Source organism: Pezoporus flaviventris, unplaced genomic scaffold, assembly GCF_033815535.1.
Source record: "Pezoporus flaviventris isolate CSIRO_AGI_PZ_B2104156 unplaced genomic scaffold, CSIRO_AGI_Pfla_v1 ptg000079l, whole genome shotgun sequence".
In the NCBI taxonomy this organism is placed as follows: Eukaryota; Metazoa; Chordata; class Aves; order Psittaciformes; family Psittacidae; genus Pezoporus; species Pezoporus flaviventris.
This window is the reverse complement of record NW_026892627.1, coordinates 5,819,848-5,836,698: the sequence shown is the minus strand read 5'-3', so window position 1 is coordinate 5,836,698 and position 16,851 is coordinate 5,819,848. Positions and strand designations below refer to the sequence as shown.

The window sequence follows — 16,851 nt, the reverse complement described above, 5'->3', positions numbered from 1 at the left end:
TAAATTGTCCCATTGAAGTGCTTTCCTGGCCTGGGGCCAAAAAAATGCAGTTCTCCCTTGAGTCAAGGTTCAGATATAAAATGAGGAAAAATAATTTGTCAAAAGTTTAATAAGTTATACAGGCATGGCAACGCTCTGCCAGCCTTCCGCATTAAAACCTCCAGCTAGTAAGAAATGGCCTCAGGGAGATCATTTTTTCCTTACTGATACACTGTGATGAAAGGTTAAACCTCATTCAGGCAATGTGAAACTTTGGAGGGGACATGCCTGGTACTAGCAACACTCCTGGAGCATCAGCTCCCTTTGTTCAACTATTACCTGCTTTCACAGATTATCCTTGTAGGAGAACTATGCTTTGTGATATTTCAGGGATTTGGAGTATTTTGTAAGGTTTTGTAATAGTGAAATCATTTTGACAAGAGGACTGTTGACACCTTCTGCTGGACTCCTTCACTGGTAAATACTTTGGAGACAGTACTGAACATACTGTTACATGCCGCTGGCAGCCTCGCTGGGAAACTACGCCAAGGACAACTTCTCTAAGCTGCTGAAAGACTTGTGTGTCGAGGTCATGTGTGGAGCAGTCAGAGGTAACCGGACCTTGTGCTAGCTGTGAGTGTGGAACAAGATGTTAAATGCTAAAAGAAACAACAAGTTCCTAGGGATGAGAAGCGAATGTGACTCAAATTAGCAGGGTAACACCTCTGTGTAATGAGACAAAGAGGTATTCTCCACTCTGGCAGGCTGATTCATGGGAAGGCACAGTAACTTATCAAGACCTCCTTCAAGCTTTGCCTAGGATTATTGCTAAGAATCAGAGTGACAGTTAACATTTTGCAAACACAAAGCTGCCAGATTTACACATTATAAAATCCAATACAAGAAGCATTGTAGCTCCAAAATGATACTTACATCTACAATAAGGAAGTCAAGCCAGCACCAGGCATTGGTGAAATATTTCTTGAAGCCATAAGCCACCCATTTCAGGAGCATTTCCAAGACAAAGATGTAAGTGAATATTTTGTCAGCATATTCCAGCATAGTTTTTATGTTTTTTCGATCTTCAAGGTAAATATCTTCAAAAGCCTGGAAGTACAAAACATTGATTAAAAACTTATCCTAAAGTGTGTTGGAAAGCATGGGTGCTTCACTGCAAGTCTGAAATATTATTTGATGGGATATCATATACTGACTGTGATTTCTGATATACTTGAACGTTACCATCAGAAAGGGTATACAGGCACAAAGAGGACTGATGCTTATCTAACGGAGATCTGTTCAGTTTTCCCTTATAATGGGCATATGCTTAAATATCTCTCTCCAGTCTCTACTGGTTGTAATGACTAGACATGCTTGGAGTTTAAGAAGAGCTTAAGCACTCTGAATTTTGGAATGTGAATATGTGAGCAGGTTGCCACCCCAAGCTGTCCCACTGTATCAGGGGATCTCAGACGTCCCAGGGCATAGGACCCTTGTCTTTAGGAGGTAGAATCTGACCATTACAGTTAGCTTAATAATATCTTATTGCTAATGATGACAAATTGGGTTATTATCCTGCCTGTGTTATAGAGTGCCAGAGTTCCCTGGCTTCTGTTCAGCCACCACATTTCAGGTAGCTACAGCTATCTACCTCAAGAAATGCTCATTATTATTCACTTAACAGAACAATTATGTTTTAAAGGTCAAGGTATCTACCTACCCATCTCATCTGTCTCTCTAACTAATCTTAAGCAGGGCATCATCAAAAGACCTTCAGTATCTGTAGCAAATACAAGCAACTTAATAACCCTTTTGAAGTGTTTAAGATATAAAACAATATGCCTACTAAAATAAAACAAAGTTGTCTTGTAATTTAGCTCTCACTTTTTAATATATGTCAAATAAAAGGCTGGATCCTAGCATCCGGGTTGCATATATGTGGCCTGTTTTGGGGCTTCCAAAAGCAGTGGTTACAATCTTCTTCCCAGCTACTCTAGTAACTGTCATTACACAAGCTGCTCCTGTGTTTCTGAAGCCTGGATAACCCAAGCTTATATTTCTCTCATCCCATTGAGCGACCCAGAGCACTTAGCAGCGAGAAACAACATTATTTGAGAGGGTCTGTGCTAATCATCTTCATTATCTACATTTACATATTTCAAGATCTGTAGCTACTTTCTGAGGAACTTCAAAAAGTTAGCAAACACCCAGTGCCTGGAGATAGAAGAAGTGTGTTACTTGTCACTCAAGCAGTCACACTGCTCTTTTGCCTGCCAGGGAACAGTAATTAAACTGACAAGAAAGCTTTGGCAGCCTGTGCTAAAGATTGTCCATTTGTCCTCACACTTCGGGGTGACGTTTTCACTGCAACTAGGTCTCCTATCTTGTCTTCAAAAATGATATTTCAAGGGTGTGAAAGAGCTGTTGGAGAAAGACACAGAAAACAATAGACCAAGCAATGGGAGTTTATCATTTCTTGTAGGGACTCACTCACTTTGTCAGATGACTTGCTGTACTTTGCAATTACTGCAAAAATAACAACAAACTATTTAAAGTGATTTCCTTCTCTCCCTCCTTTGCTCTCCCTATTCTCTACTACTTGCCAAAAAATACATTGCATTTTGACTAATAAAAACACACTGAGAGTCAGGAAGCAGATTAATAAAGGACGAAAAATATGCTACCTGTATGCCTTAGGTGCACTGTACTTCTGCAAGAGCTGTTACCCAAATGACAAAACTGCAGTGCTTCGCATGTTTTCACAGTGCCAATGGATGAAATCTTTGCAGTATAAAACATCATTAAGGGTTATTTTTTTCTGCTTTGCTTTGTGTGTTTGAAAAGAGTTAAGCAGGATACCTGCAGTGTTATCCATAATTACTATTAAAAAACAAGCTCCCAGTTTGGGTGCTTATGGCTTAAATGCATAGGAAGGGTTTTCAGATCCTTTGCAGTAAGCTATAGATATATTCTGACGGCTTAACTACCACACAAATCTACACTTGCTTTTGAACCCCCTTAAGAATTTAGCATGTTGCAGGGACATAGCAGGATGAGCTCAGTTTTTGGAAGAGCTCACCCCAGAATAACAGAAGAAAAAAGTTGTCTGTTGCCTTCAACATCTCTAGTCCAAATACTGAAGCGCAGTGTTGATATGTGGGAAAATGCAGCATTATACAGAATTGCACTGGCTAAATTGAAAATCTCAAGAAGTAAATGAGCGCATGCAATGAAAATTAAATGAGATTTATATTGCAGTGTTCAGTATCTAAGGCACTTTTAATTACATATGTAAGGAAGTGTATTCATCTAAAGCGTATTATAGCAAGCGACATGCCCCCTCTAAATTGCTTTAAAAAATTAACATGCTGATTCTCAAGCTGGTGCAAAAACTGTCAGACTCCATTGATTTCAGCAAAGCTATGACAATTTTCAGCAGCCTACTATTTACCCAAGTTTTCCAGTCTCTTACTTTTCATAATAAAATAAAATCCCTTGGGTGAAATTTCAGCCCATCCCTGGTGGCCTTGGAGAACAATCCATCCCTTTCCTTTTCACATCAACACTTACATATCTCCACCTTCCTTGTCTCCCTGCAGAGACTTTCTTTAAACTACATAAACCCACTATTTCTGTTTTTTCCTTTTATTAGGCCACTGATAATTTGTGCTGCTCTCCTCTGGAGTTTCTTCAATTAGCCCATGTCTTTCCCAAAGTGCAATGCCCAGAGCTGAAGCCAGTGCTCCAGCTGAGGCCTCCTTGATGCCAACTAGAGTGGAAGAACATGCTTATTTACACAGCCCAGTAGGGTGTTCAGCTTTTGTGGTGCTCTGATGTAGTTTACTCTATTGTTTTTGCTGCTTGTTCTCTTTCCAGGTCTTTTTAGTAAATCCACTACCTTACCACTCATCCTGCATCGTGCTTTCTGGCTGAGATTATTTCCGATTAAGAAGAAGCAGGCACCTTTCTAAGGTGACAGTCCTCTTACTACTTAAGGCAGATTCGTCTGTTTGGTTGAAGTTAATCCTGACCTCCAGAAATACAAAGTAGATTGTCTAGATATGGTGTATTTAACAGGCGTATTCCTTACTCCATTACGGAGAAGAAAATCACAGAATCATAGAATCCCAGATTGGTAGAGACTCAAGGATCATCTGGTCCAACCTTTCCAGGTAAAGCATGACCTAGAATAGATGGTCCAGCACCCTGTCCAGGTGAAACTTAAAAGTGTCTAGTGCTGGGGAGACCACCGCTTCAACGGGGAGATTATTCCAATGGCTGAATGTTCTCATTGCAAAAAATTTTCCTCTTGTGTCCAGTCGGAATCTCTACAGGAGGAACTTGTGCCCATAAGCCCTCATCTTTTCCATGATTCCTTGTAAAAAGGGAGTCTCCATCTTCTTTGTAGATGTAAAGTCACCCTTTAAATACTGGAACACGGTGATAAGGTCTCCCCTGGGCCTTCTTTTCTCAAGGCTGAACAAACCCAGTTCTCTCATCCTTTCCTCATATAAAGGCTTCTCAGTCCTTGAATCAGTGACCACCAAACCAAAGCCTGCAAAACTTTTGAGATACCCCTTTGCTCTATGTCTGGATAATAACCTGGGAGAAATCCCACCAACTTAAGTGACATTCCTGACATGTAAATGAGCAACATAAATATATGCTGCCATTGCTATGAAGAACTCAGGGCTGATAACAGAGAGAGGATAATCCCAGTATATAGCGGGATCTCAGGAGAAGATGATGCCTTATCAGAGTCTTGGGCAATGACATATCAGCCTCCATAGATACACATTCATTCAGCTGCAGACAGGAGGTGGATAAGGTACAGTGATTTAACCTAAGGTGCATTCAAAACATGACAGGCACCCACAAACTTCATCGGTAGCACTGATTCAGTGCCCTCTGTGTCTTTCATGATTTTGCTTTGCTGGATAGAAAATGTGCTAAAAAAAAGCCAAAACAATACCCATTCTTGGAGCAAAATGCAAACTTCCAGTTAGGAATTACCATGGAGAAGTTACGGGATCCTGAATTAATAATGCTGGGATACTTCCTGACACAGACTTCCATAAGGATTTGCTATTTGCTTTTCAAAACATGTGCATGTCACAAATTTATGTTGTAACAGAAGAAAGTTCCCCACCTTATGATAAACAGGGGAAATCAGAAAAGCTTAAGACCTGCTTTAGCCCCAAACTTGTTTTGCTTTGAGAAAAGATCATCAGGGCACATAAGATCTTAGAGACAGCTAACTGGAGAACACATTCTCTGAGACCCATGTCCACTTTCAACCAGCCAGGAAATACAGTTTCATTTACCAGGGCTCCACTGCTCAGCAGGATCATGAATATGATGAAAGTTTCAAACCAGTTGTGTTCGACAATTCTGTAGCAGGTTTTCCTCAGCCTCCACCAGATTTTGCCAGGAAATTTTGTGATGTCCACTGAGCAGCATGGGAAGAATCGCACACAAACTGAAAAGGAGCAAAATGAAAATAAAGCAATTGTTAAAAAAACACATTTAATTTTTAAAGCTGCAATAAGGAGCTGCTCAACAAGATTTCTTCTAGCAATAAGCTGCTGCATGGAGTCTTTCCTCCCTTGCTATTCTTACCAACCTCTATTTGCTTTGCCTTCCATTTCCCCCTCTCACTCCTCTACTAAAAAAAATTAAAATTACTTAAAACACACTCCAGTGATTCCTCCCAATTATTTTAATGATACAGAATATATTGGCCATGAGTGACCAGTGTCATAGGTTGATCACGTTGTATTAGCTGACCTTGGGCAGCACCCCTGACAGGACTAATAACTCTAGCAGGGTATTACCAATAGTTTCCGTATCCTTTTGAATGAAGGAAGGATATTTTCTTGGTACTACGATACCACTAGAATCACTGATTAAAAGTGGCAATCTGATGAAAGAGAGATGAGGAGTGGAGGTGCTAGAGTGCAGATAGGACCAACGTGCTGAAGAGACTCAGACAGAAAAAGAAGTAGCAGGTTTTGATCTCTTGGACTTAAACAAGGCAGTAGAGCAACTTTGGAGATGTATTTAGGCAGTTAAATCCCTTTTGATGTCAGCAGAAATTTAGATATCCAGTCCACAGCAGGTTCCCCACTGACCCTTCATAGAACTTTCAGACCTTAGTGACAAATATCATCTCCATTGACTTTTGCTGTGCAAGAACTTGTGTGAGAGGATATTCTAGTAGCCAGGACTTGTCCTTTCCCAGGCTGGCCGTTCAGCCTTATGTCAGGTAATTTGACTCAAATTTCACAACATCTGCTCATGAGAATGACCCTTAGAAACTACTTCATTTTCAAAAAGCAAGGTTTTTACTCTACATTTAATCCATGTATTGTATAGAAAGAGACTTGGGTAGGGAGCTTTATGAGTCCCATCATGAGAAAAAAAAAGCAAAGGCCCACCTCTTCCATAGCTGAAAGTTGGCCAAGGTCACTAAATATCTTGAAGCATACAACAACTTCTCAGAAGTGCCAAGGGAGGACATCTCACTATGGTGATGTAATGCAAGTAGAAATAATATTTAGGCAAGGAAGCTCGGGAAGGAAAGAGGGTGAGTGCCGAGGTTATGCAGAGAGCAGATGCTGCTAATTCAAGGTGGCATAACTGAGGCGCTTGAACTGCATGTGATATGTGAGGAGATCAGCTGCAACTCTTGGGATGCCGGGATTCCCAAGCAGCTGGAAGTGGGGCTGTGCTGGCAGCAAGCTCTGCCAGGAGGAAGAGAGCCACTAAGTCTGCTGCAGTCCTCCTGGCATTTTCTGTAAGTTTTTATTATCCCCGATCCCTGCTATGAGGTAGAAGAATTGTAGGATGTTTCATATATGAACCACTTCCAGAGCTCCCTTTTCCCTTGCGTTTTCTCTAAATAAATGCCTGCATCACACAGATACGCACCAGTTCTCAATTTACCTCTGTATTCTTGAATTCAGTTAAATCTTGGCCTCAGTTGGAATACACTAAATTAATCAAACTTAGGACATAGTGTTAGGTGAAGATAGAAATACAAGAACCAGCTCTCAGCCTCTTGGTAGGTCAGGAACCACTCCAGAGAAGAATATTATACTTCTAAGTACTTTAGTCCTAAATACCAAAAAATCTTGAAAAGGGAAAAAAGAGTGTCATATTAGTCACTACTTTTTGCTAAAAGTGCTACACTGCTCACAGATGGTAATGTGTGTGATTTGAGTATATTTTAGGAAGTAGATATATGGAAGAGACTTCAGGTGTGCAATACTGCATGATACCAGGACTCCTGAGCTAACATACTTGTATGGCTGCTCTGCTTAGAGATGCAGTATAATCCTACCAGCATGACATGACAGAGGGGGCAATTAGTTGAATTGCCTAGCAATGCTGCCAGAGAACTCTTACACCACTTTGCACCCCACAACCTGTATGGTCATTACTATCTTTTAGTTGTCTGGTCCACACTCCGTGCTGTTAGGCAGATACACTGGCCACCTCACCGTCAACTCGGCTTTGGACCAGGAAGACCAGGATGTTGACTACGTAAGTGTGGATTTCTCATGTTAAGCAGAAATCCCTCTTTCTACTGGAAATAAACATTGCTTCTAGCAGAGCAAACTTTCCAGAAACTTTCTCTTCTTTTCTCCTAAGTTACTTCCTAGATGGAGAGTTGGCTTTCTTTTTTTTTTGTCTCGGGCATATGCCTAGGCTTAGCTAGTAACACACATGACATGCTCTGTCATGCTGTTACGGAGTAGAAATGCTCTGGAAGTACCATTGGAAAAGGTTAGTATCTACCAGGAAGTGGTTTTCCCCACTGTAAGACAGTTGGATGAATCTTTCCCTGGAGGATTCTTCCTCTGCCTTTCCACAACACAGGGAGCCTACATGATTACCCGAGCCCAGGCACAGCTAAAATTAGGGATCACCTTCAAATTAAATACTAATGAGCAGGGCACTCGGAGTTCCAAAGTCATTTCATTTGTGATGGAAAATACTTCCAAAATAGTAAAACCGGGCTACTGTTGATTCAGTCAGCTTCCATCTGATAATCTTCAAGTATTGAGAGGTATTTTTAAGGCAGAAAACCAGCCAGTACCTCTAATATTTTTTTTTTAATGCTCTTTGATGGCTTTCACGCAATTCCAATCTGAAAAAAATTCCTAGTTACTGACAGTAATACCTTGAAAAATCTAAAATAGCTTCTCAGATGAGTCAGCCTAAAATCACAGTGCTATTAAATCCCATGCTTTTGATTGGGCCCCATTCAGAAATGTTTAGACCATATTCTGATACAATTACTAATGTCAAGTAGCACTTCCATGAATAATCATGCTGGGTGCAATTCAGATGAAACGCTATTTTTAACTATCTATAAATCAAACAGGAAAAAAGAAAAGGCAAAGACAAAAAGAAAACTGACCCAAAACAGGTCTTTTAATGAATTATTAAAGTTCTATTTGCAGGGCAAATTTTCTGATTTCTCTCACTGTTATTTCATGCCTGTGCTTTTCTGGACTCTCTTGCAATGCTGGTAGCCTACTGTTCTGGTGACCTTCACTCAAGATTAAATGCTGAACTGGAAGCTTCAAATAACCCAACCAAAAAAGTTTACCTGACCTTGGTCAGCATTCTAATAGGTTGCATTTTTTCCATTTCTGCGAAATCAAAATCTAGGAAACATACTAATGTCTAAGGCATGAGCTGGTGGTGGTCTGAGCAATCAAAACTCCAGCTGGGTTCTATAACAAGGCAGGTGATCAGCAGAGCCCAGCTTCAGGTTTTGGAAGCTACTTTATCTACACAAAGAAGACTATTAATTAACACTTTTTAGCTCAGCAAGCGTCAAGGCAGGAATAGACCCTTTGGCATTTCTTGTAACAGCATTACTCATACTGCCTTGTCTAATAGATTTGTGCTATCCCCCTGAAATCAATGCTAGTAGGGAACTGGTTGCACAGAAGAAGCTGAACACCTTGTGATTTAGTCAGGACTTAGTATTGCCACTGAAATTCATGTTGAGCTACACTTTTTTTGAAGAGTAAACTGACTCATTTCCACCATGGCCTTTTGGGTAATAGGTAACACAACAGAAACACAGAACAATAGAAAAAGTCCCCCCAAAAGGGTCCACTTATTTTCTGGTAAATCAGTGATGTTGTACTGAGCTGCATCAGTGGACAACTTGTCCAAGAGCAATGTATGTTTTCAATTCACATTTGAACATTACAGACCATTTTTCACAAAACAGAGACCTATTTACCACGAAATCTTCCCAAATGCATCAGTATACCATGATGTTATTTTCTTTTAGTTTGTTTTTCATGACAGGAGACTTGTTCCATTCAGTCACTGTGGTGCCCTATAGCACAATCACAAACTGCATATTAACAATGTGTCCTAAAATGTGGTCTCACTGGAGGTATGGCAGAGACAGCTCTTATTTAAGAATCTGTCACAATAATAAGTTACTGGGGGATGGAGAAGAGAGGGAAGCAGGAGGAATTTAATTTATGATGCATTTTGTATAAGTATTCCTTTGGTTCCTCATTCACATTTTTTAGCCTAATGCATTATAATCATGGTGTTAGATCTGATTGCACTACCTTGGTGCATTGGGGAAAAAAAAGCCTTTGTAAATGTGGGAGCTATACTGCAAAAACTTCCTCCTGCATGCATGACAGCCAAGCCTATTGATTTCAGGTTTATGAGTAAAGACTATAAATCCACTGCTTGTTCACACCAATATATACATATAAATTTACATGAAATTAGATATGTTTTGGATGGATTGGACTGCTGATTCTCCTCAATAAACCAGGAAGACCAATTAATTTCTGCTATACTGTGGTCTAGTAAGACTGGTACCTTGTGTTCAAACTGCAGTTATTTTGTTACTGTCTTTACTCAGGAGTTCCTAATTGTTAGGACATTAAATTTTAATAAAAACCAATATTTTGCTTAGCTTTGAATGCAGGTTACAGCATTGCTTGTTTGACACAAAGAAAATGTATCTTCTTCAGCAGGTATTCATAACATGGTTTTAATATATATATCACTGCCAAGATGGCTTTCTAATGACTAGTCTGGCTAGTTGTGTAAGCTCAAGCAAGGAAGCAAGCCTGGTTGTTGTCCCTTTGTGAGGCCCCAGTTGTCTCTCCAGGCTGAAGGGAACATGATCTCTGCAGACCCTCCTTATTTAACCCCTTTCTTATTTTTTGGCCCCACTGACCCACTAGCACACACGGCTGGATTTTATACTGTGCAGCTCTGGGGCTAGCATGAGAGAGATCAGCCATCACCATCTCCAGCATGCGGGTACCTGAGACACACATGGAGATATGAGTCTTTTGTGTGCTAGAACTGGGTGCTGCTAAGAAAGCACCTGACAAAGCCACTGTCTGTCAGGTGATTTTATTCTTCCAAGGGTTTTACAAGGGTACATTTCTTGTTTATCTGCTGTTACTCTTCTCAAAACATATTCTTTTGGAGGTCACTACAGATAATGGTGTGATGCCTTGAAGCAAAGGCAGTGGGCAGCCTGTTCTACCACCAATGTCAGCCATGCTTTGAGTGAGAAGGTGGATGAGTTGAAATCTAGAGGCCCTGTCCAACCTGAATTAATTTATATCTGTACATGCAATAGGACTGCAACATTCAGACGGTGTCTGAAAACTGTATACAACAAAATACTAGCATGCCCTTCCTGATGGAAAAATACACTGTGTCTCAGGTATTACAGCTCGAAGAGATACTTTAAAACTTGGGTTTGTTCCATGCTGTTTTTCTAGGTTGACAATTAATATATTTTGTTGGGCTTAGTTTGGTTATACTTAGGTTTTAAAAATGATCTGGTGGTGGTCCCTGTAGTTTAGTTTAGATTTGTTCAGTTTAATGGTCTATTTTGGTCCTCTTTGCTTTTTTATTTCTAAATAGCTGCTAACTGCAGTTGGGGAGGGTATGACGCAGATCCCACCATTAATCAGAGTAACTTCACTGTGTCTCATGGCATTTTCCAGCTGCGATAATTGCTCCTACACGGTCACATGAAAAACTGGTTTTGGGCGTCCTTGGTGTCACGAGTTGCGTTCTACTGCGCATTGAGCAAGGTAGCTCATTCTCGCATGAGCATCTGACCATACTCATTAGAAACCTTTGCCAGCGGGCTGTGTCCAGGGAATTACGCTTAAGGACTTGGTGAAAACTTTCTCCTATTAGGGTCTGGGAGAGAGGAGTGTGCTGGGGCCAGGGGGCTCTCAGGATGACCTTCTGTGACACACAGATGATAATGTCCAAACAGATAGCAATTTTTGATGCAGAGAACACATACCAATGGAGGTAACAGGACTGGAGTGTTGCAAGGCATCTGGAGGAAAAAAACACCCAAGTAGCTGGCATTGCCTAGATGTTGCTTTCCCATCAACTGGCAACAAGAATGATCTCTCCATTTCTATCAGTTTTTTCCCAGCAATACTTGGTAGCTGCCAGAGCTGTGACCCTGCCATGGCTTCACATTTCCTGACCCAAGAATGCTCCCCATTGACCCTAATCAAATCTATTTTGAGATGATAACAAATTAACAAGTCTCCCCAAGAAAAATAACCTATGGCTTATCTGGGTCACCCAACTCCGGGAAAACTGTGACCTCAGCAAACTTTCAGCAACTATTTCAAGAACATGCATTATCTTCATTGCCTTTGTTATCTGAAAAAGGGGGCTGAATCGGGAACATATTTGTTCAGGACATAACCTACACTGGATGAGTTTAGAAATGTCATAGTTTGAATTTAGATAGCTGGTGCGCTAACAAGGTAAAGAACTTAACCCTTCCCCTCTCGCTCTTCCTTTTCATCTCACCTAATTTCCTTCCTTCACAAATATTAGCTGGTCATTCTGCCAAATATACCAAATACTGTTGTATGTCTTTATTACAAATCAGTAAAGGCAACACTAGATAAACTTGCCTAGTGCATGCCCTTCGATACTTTCATTTTAGTGCTTTATAACCATGTCATATCTTAGCTAACCAGACTGTTGTTTGTTGGCTTGCTTGGATTTTAACAAGACTGAAGTGATAAGTGTATGAGATTTTATTGCAATGGTAAATTTAGGTAAAAATACTGGAAAGCATTTAATAGAAGAAAATTATAGGAAAATGTTTCCCTGCATAAACAAATGCAGATGTTAACGTCACTGCAGTAAGAACCATTTGGACTTTCAGCTTATGGCACTTTGACTTGAAATTTTATGAGCGAACATTCACATGTCAAGTTTATGCATTTTTGCCTAATCCATGAGGAATGTGATCACATTTAACCTAAACAGTAGCCTCTGAAAAAACTGTACGGATGTGTGCTGTACAGGAAAGCAGAGCATATATGTCAGTGAAGACATCACCTGCAACTGTATCCCCAGTGCCTCTGGACACCCTTGGAAAAGGTTCTCCTTTAATTCTCATTCAGATCTCAAGGCCCACAGTGCCTTTGTTTCTACATTTCTCTGCTGCCAAGATAACGAGTGGGCTTCAAAACTGGCTTAATGCTTCCAGTGATCCATCTAGAGGAGCACCACTTGCTACTCTGTATTCCACTGACAGCAGTGGAGAAGATCTGACAAACTGGGTTGATATTGATGTGGTCCTGCATGACGGAGTTCCAGGCAGTTGTGGTTATTTTAAGACAGAGCAAATTAGAGTGCTACTGTTCTGGGAATGAATCAGGGCTGTGCACCGGATGAAGTGATGGGTTGTGTGATTGCTGCCTTATTCCTTTTAAAAACTGGAAGGTGATCATGGCCAGCCACAGTTTCAGAATTTGTAAACTGACATCTGAGTAGCACAGCTCTTACAGCACTTGCTTGTTTAAGCAATTATAATTTCTCATTTTGCAGTGCACAACACAGATTGCTGCTTACTAGCCTCATTAAGAAATATATAGTGAAAGAATGGAAATACCTGATCTAGTTTCTAAATGTTATTGTATGGGCCAGAATAGTTACACCATGCTTTCTTCCGTCAACTGCATTCATTTTTGGCTACTGCTTTTAAGCAGAGCTGCCAAAAAAAATGTTTAGGATCTAGGGACATTTGTAAGCCCTGCAGGGCTCTCTTACCTCATTCAATCATCTTTATCACAGATACAGAGATGCACATTTCTGCTGACTTCAGGGGCATTCATATACCCAGCAAAATCATCTCTGTCTGATCCCATCTGAGCAGCTCTCTTTTTATTTATAATAAACCTTGAATTTTCAAGGGAATATACTAACATTCAGCTAACCCTATGTTTCCTAACCCAGATTTAAAGGCAAATGAGGAATATGATTGAGATAGTATTTGGAATTGAACTCACTGTGAGAAGAAATACCTTGGGATGTTATTTACCTTAAAGATTTACATTAAAATAGATCTGATGTAGCTGGGTCTTATACCCATGTTTTGGATCAAGCTAGTGTTGAAAAAATTAATGACATGAATTGGTATTAAAAAAGTTATGCAAATGTGATTTGTTGTTCTTTAAAATAATTAAGTAAAATATCCTGGTCAGATGAAAGTTACTGGGCATGCTAATATTAACAACCTTTAACATAAATGGAAGAATGTCCCTGGGACTCATGAACTCTCCAGACAGTTTCTGTTAACTGCTTATATACCTTTAAGCAAGAGAAACATCCTGAACTGGTCAGTTCTCTACCAAATTTGATCATGCACATGTATTGGAAGGCAAAAGTCTTCACTGGCCAAATTAGAAAAATCAACATTAAAAAAAAAACACCAACAAACCCCTTTGTGACACAAATTGTGATAAAAAAAAAAAGGACTTTTGAAGGTGCATAGCCTTGTAGAGCATGCATTTTGGCTTATCTCACCTTGGAAATGCAAAGACTAATGACAAGTGATTTTGAGGGTGTGTTTGGTACCTAAGAAAAAAAGTGCACTCAGTGCAATACTACTGCAAGCAGCCACAGCAACGTGGCAAGAAGGTGGAGGGATGTTCACTGAGATAAAAGGAGGTTTCTTGCCTCAGCATTGCAGTGAAACATGCAGATACATAGGCCCTTACCTTCGGGGAAGCAATCTTCAGGCTCCATCAGCTCTTCAGCAAACTCAGGGATCTGCTCCAGCAGTTCTGCAGGATTTGTCAAATCCACTGTGCTGCCTTCAGAAAGACTGATTTCATCAAGCTTGTTGTCAACAAGAGCAAAGATGAGGAAAACAAATTGATCAATTGCCTTGCTGCATTTTTATTCCACTAACCAATATCCCAGCTAAAGCCACTACAACAGAGACATCTCCATGCACTTCACATGGTGCCCATTCCTCGAATGACAGCTCTGCCTATGCTGCAGTGAGCTAGCAATTGACCGATTAATGAGAAAAAAAGAAAGTTAACATGTAAAACTTACTGTTTTTAAACAAGAGAGAAGCAAATTGTAGAAAGACAGTGAACATCAATTGAATATGAATGGTAGGTGGAAGCTTGGAGTGACAGAACAACTCACTATTTTAAGGCTTGTATGTCCTGAAGGCATACCTTCAGATGGGAGGAACCAGAAGTGGGACCTAGGTCCTTAGGCCCCTCACCCACGCCTGATGGGTGAAAACTGCACCTTGTCTGTCAGGACCACGCTCTGCTCCTTGCTGCCAAGGCTTCTCTTCTGAGAACAGCACAAGTCCCTCTGACACCAGGGTCCAGTCACACGATGCTACAGACACATGCGTGTGAGAGGGCTCTCCCACCTGCCTCATCCCATGCCTAACTTGTTCCCACCACGTGATGTTGCCACTTGCCTTGTGGGCACAAACCTCTGATCTCAAGGTGATATGGGAGGAAGGACACATTAATTGCTTGCCTGAAATATCTGACACCGCCATCTTAGGTGCATTGTTTGGATTCAGCATTTCTCAAATCCTCCTCTGCAAAAAGGGGACAAGGAAACCCCTGATTCCTGAAGCACTGGTTGTCTTATCTATTTAGAGGGGGAACACTCAGGTAGATCTGGGTAAAAATTGCTGGGAAATATATTATTTTAAAAAATCATTTTAGAGGCAGAATTTGCTATTAAAAGAAATATGATGTATGATTAAATATGTCACCCAAATATAAAACAGAAATTTCATTTCAGGTCAAAACTTTCTTTCAACAAATCAAAACATCTTCTTCAGAAGAAAACAGGGTTCCACCTTATCCCCTATTTTATTTTACTCATCACAATAAGATATTTCAATTTTGTGTTAATCCAAAATTATGTTTTACTTGATTATTCATTTGGCCACTAAAGTGATTCTATGATTCTGTGATTTGCCCAGTCCTGCTCCTTGTTTCTGGCTGTATTAGAGCACTATGTGGCATGAGTGGGCAACATCAAAGCTGGTAACGTCTATGGGTCACATCATGCAGAACAGCTATAAACAGGAGTCAGGAGAGTTGGGTGGTTTGTTAACTGTTGTCTGAGTACCTACTGCAATCTTTTTTGTATGTTATCTTGCAATAGTACTATCTCCATTTAAAAAACAAATTTGGACAATAATACTTACCCGTGCTTTTAAACAACCTGTGAAATAGCTATATGAGAGATGGCATGAACACATAAAATACTATTTTCATGAGGATGATAGTTAGAGAACAGGTACAGCTTTACATCTTTATCATTAATGTGAAGATAGGCCCTCTGTTTTCCAATATAGACAATCAATGCAAAACTTATTGCTGAATTCAGAGAAATGCTAACCCTAGGGTAAAATGGGCAAGACTGAACGTTCCAGCAATGCTTGCAAGAGGGGATGGAAGCTATTCACTTGCAATTATCTGCAGCATCCAGAAGGTCATAGTCTTGGCTAGGGTTTTTAATGCTCTACTCAAAAGGGCTGCAAACAAGTCAGAAGAAGCCTTTTAAAAAGACAGAACAGAAAGCACAGGTCAAAGACATGGATAAAGCTTCTAAAAAATCCATATTTAAAATGCAACTCTGGTACAGAGCCCATTTTCTACAGACTACCAATGGTATATGATAGTGGAAAAAAAAAAAGTCAAATTTTAGCACAGTCAGAACTTTCTGATACTGTTCATTACGGAATGCATTTAATCATTATCTGTTCTGTTATGAAGACATCAAAACACAGATCACTGAAGTAGTTCTAAATCATATACAGCTGTAGGATGTAGAAAATGGGGGTTCCAATGAGAAAAGAAGCCTTGCTGGATATAATTCTTACCAAGAGACAGAAATTAAAGAAAACTGTGAGAACAATATCAGCTCAATAGCATTGTAAGTAAGAGAGCTGGATTTAGCAGAGACAGGTTAGGGAATTCACAGAACACAACACAGTGCAATTATAATAGACTACAAGGAAAATATCCTAAAGGATCAAGAATTCAAAACAGTTATTTATCAGAAGGAGTTTAAAAAAAATATTAGAATCCGTCAGTGTCAAAGGGAGATGGGGAACATGCAAGACAAAACAGAGGATTTCTTCTGAAAAGCCTTGGAAGAAGAAAAGGAGCAAATGGATTCAGAAAACACTATACATAGGTTTGAGGGTCTGAACTGGGACTTCACATGGTTCATATGGTTCCAAGAAGGAACCATATGTATGAGAAAGGAGGGAAAGATTAGGAAAGCTTGTAGGAAAGAAGTGAAGGTTACTCTTTGCCAGAAAGGTTAAAGGGATTTAAGAAGGTTTTCATGAACTCAGTAAACGAAAGAGCTAGAGACATAATAACAACTGATGAGTGAGATGTAACTTGTCAAAATGCAGTTTCCTAAGAAAATAAACTCTTTTTAAAAGAATCGAACAGAGGCTCCAACAAAAAGCATGAGGACAGCTTATTAGAATTAATACAAATATCTATAAAGCCTGAAACATCAGGC

The 16,851-nt window shown here is 40.0% G+C and overlaps 1 protein-coding gene across 4 annotated transcripts in view; it reads right to left on the bottom strand.

Moving 5' to 3' along the window:
* The window catches only part of LOC133280109 (sodium channel protein type 5 subunit alpha-like), a 215,612-nt gene that overhangs the window by 37,416 nt on the left and 161,345 nt on the right, over nucleotides 1-16,851 (bottom strand). For all 4 annotated transcript variants that reach the window (XM_061474505.1, XM_061474506.1, XM_061474507.1 and 1 more), the window contains 3 exons: nucleotides 14,043-14,163; nucleotides 5,304-5,458; nucleotides 913-1,086 (listed from right to left, as the gene is read on the bottom strand). In XM_061474505.1, the coding sequence (XP_061330489.1) occupies nucleotides 913-1,086; nucleotides 5,304-5,458; nucleotides 14,043-14,163 (450 nt within the window). The remainder of the gene's footprint in view (nucleotides 1-912; nucleotides 1,087-5,303; nucleotides 5,459-14,042; nucleotides 14,164-16,851) is intronic.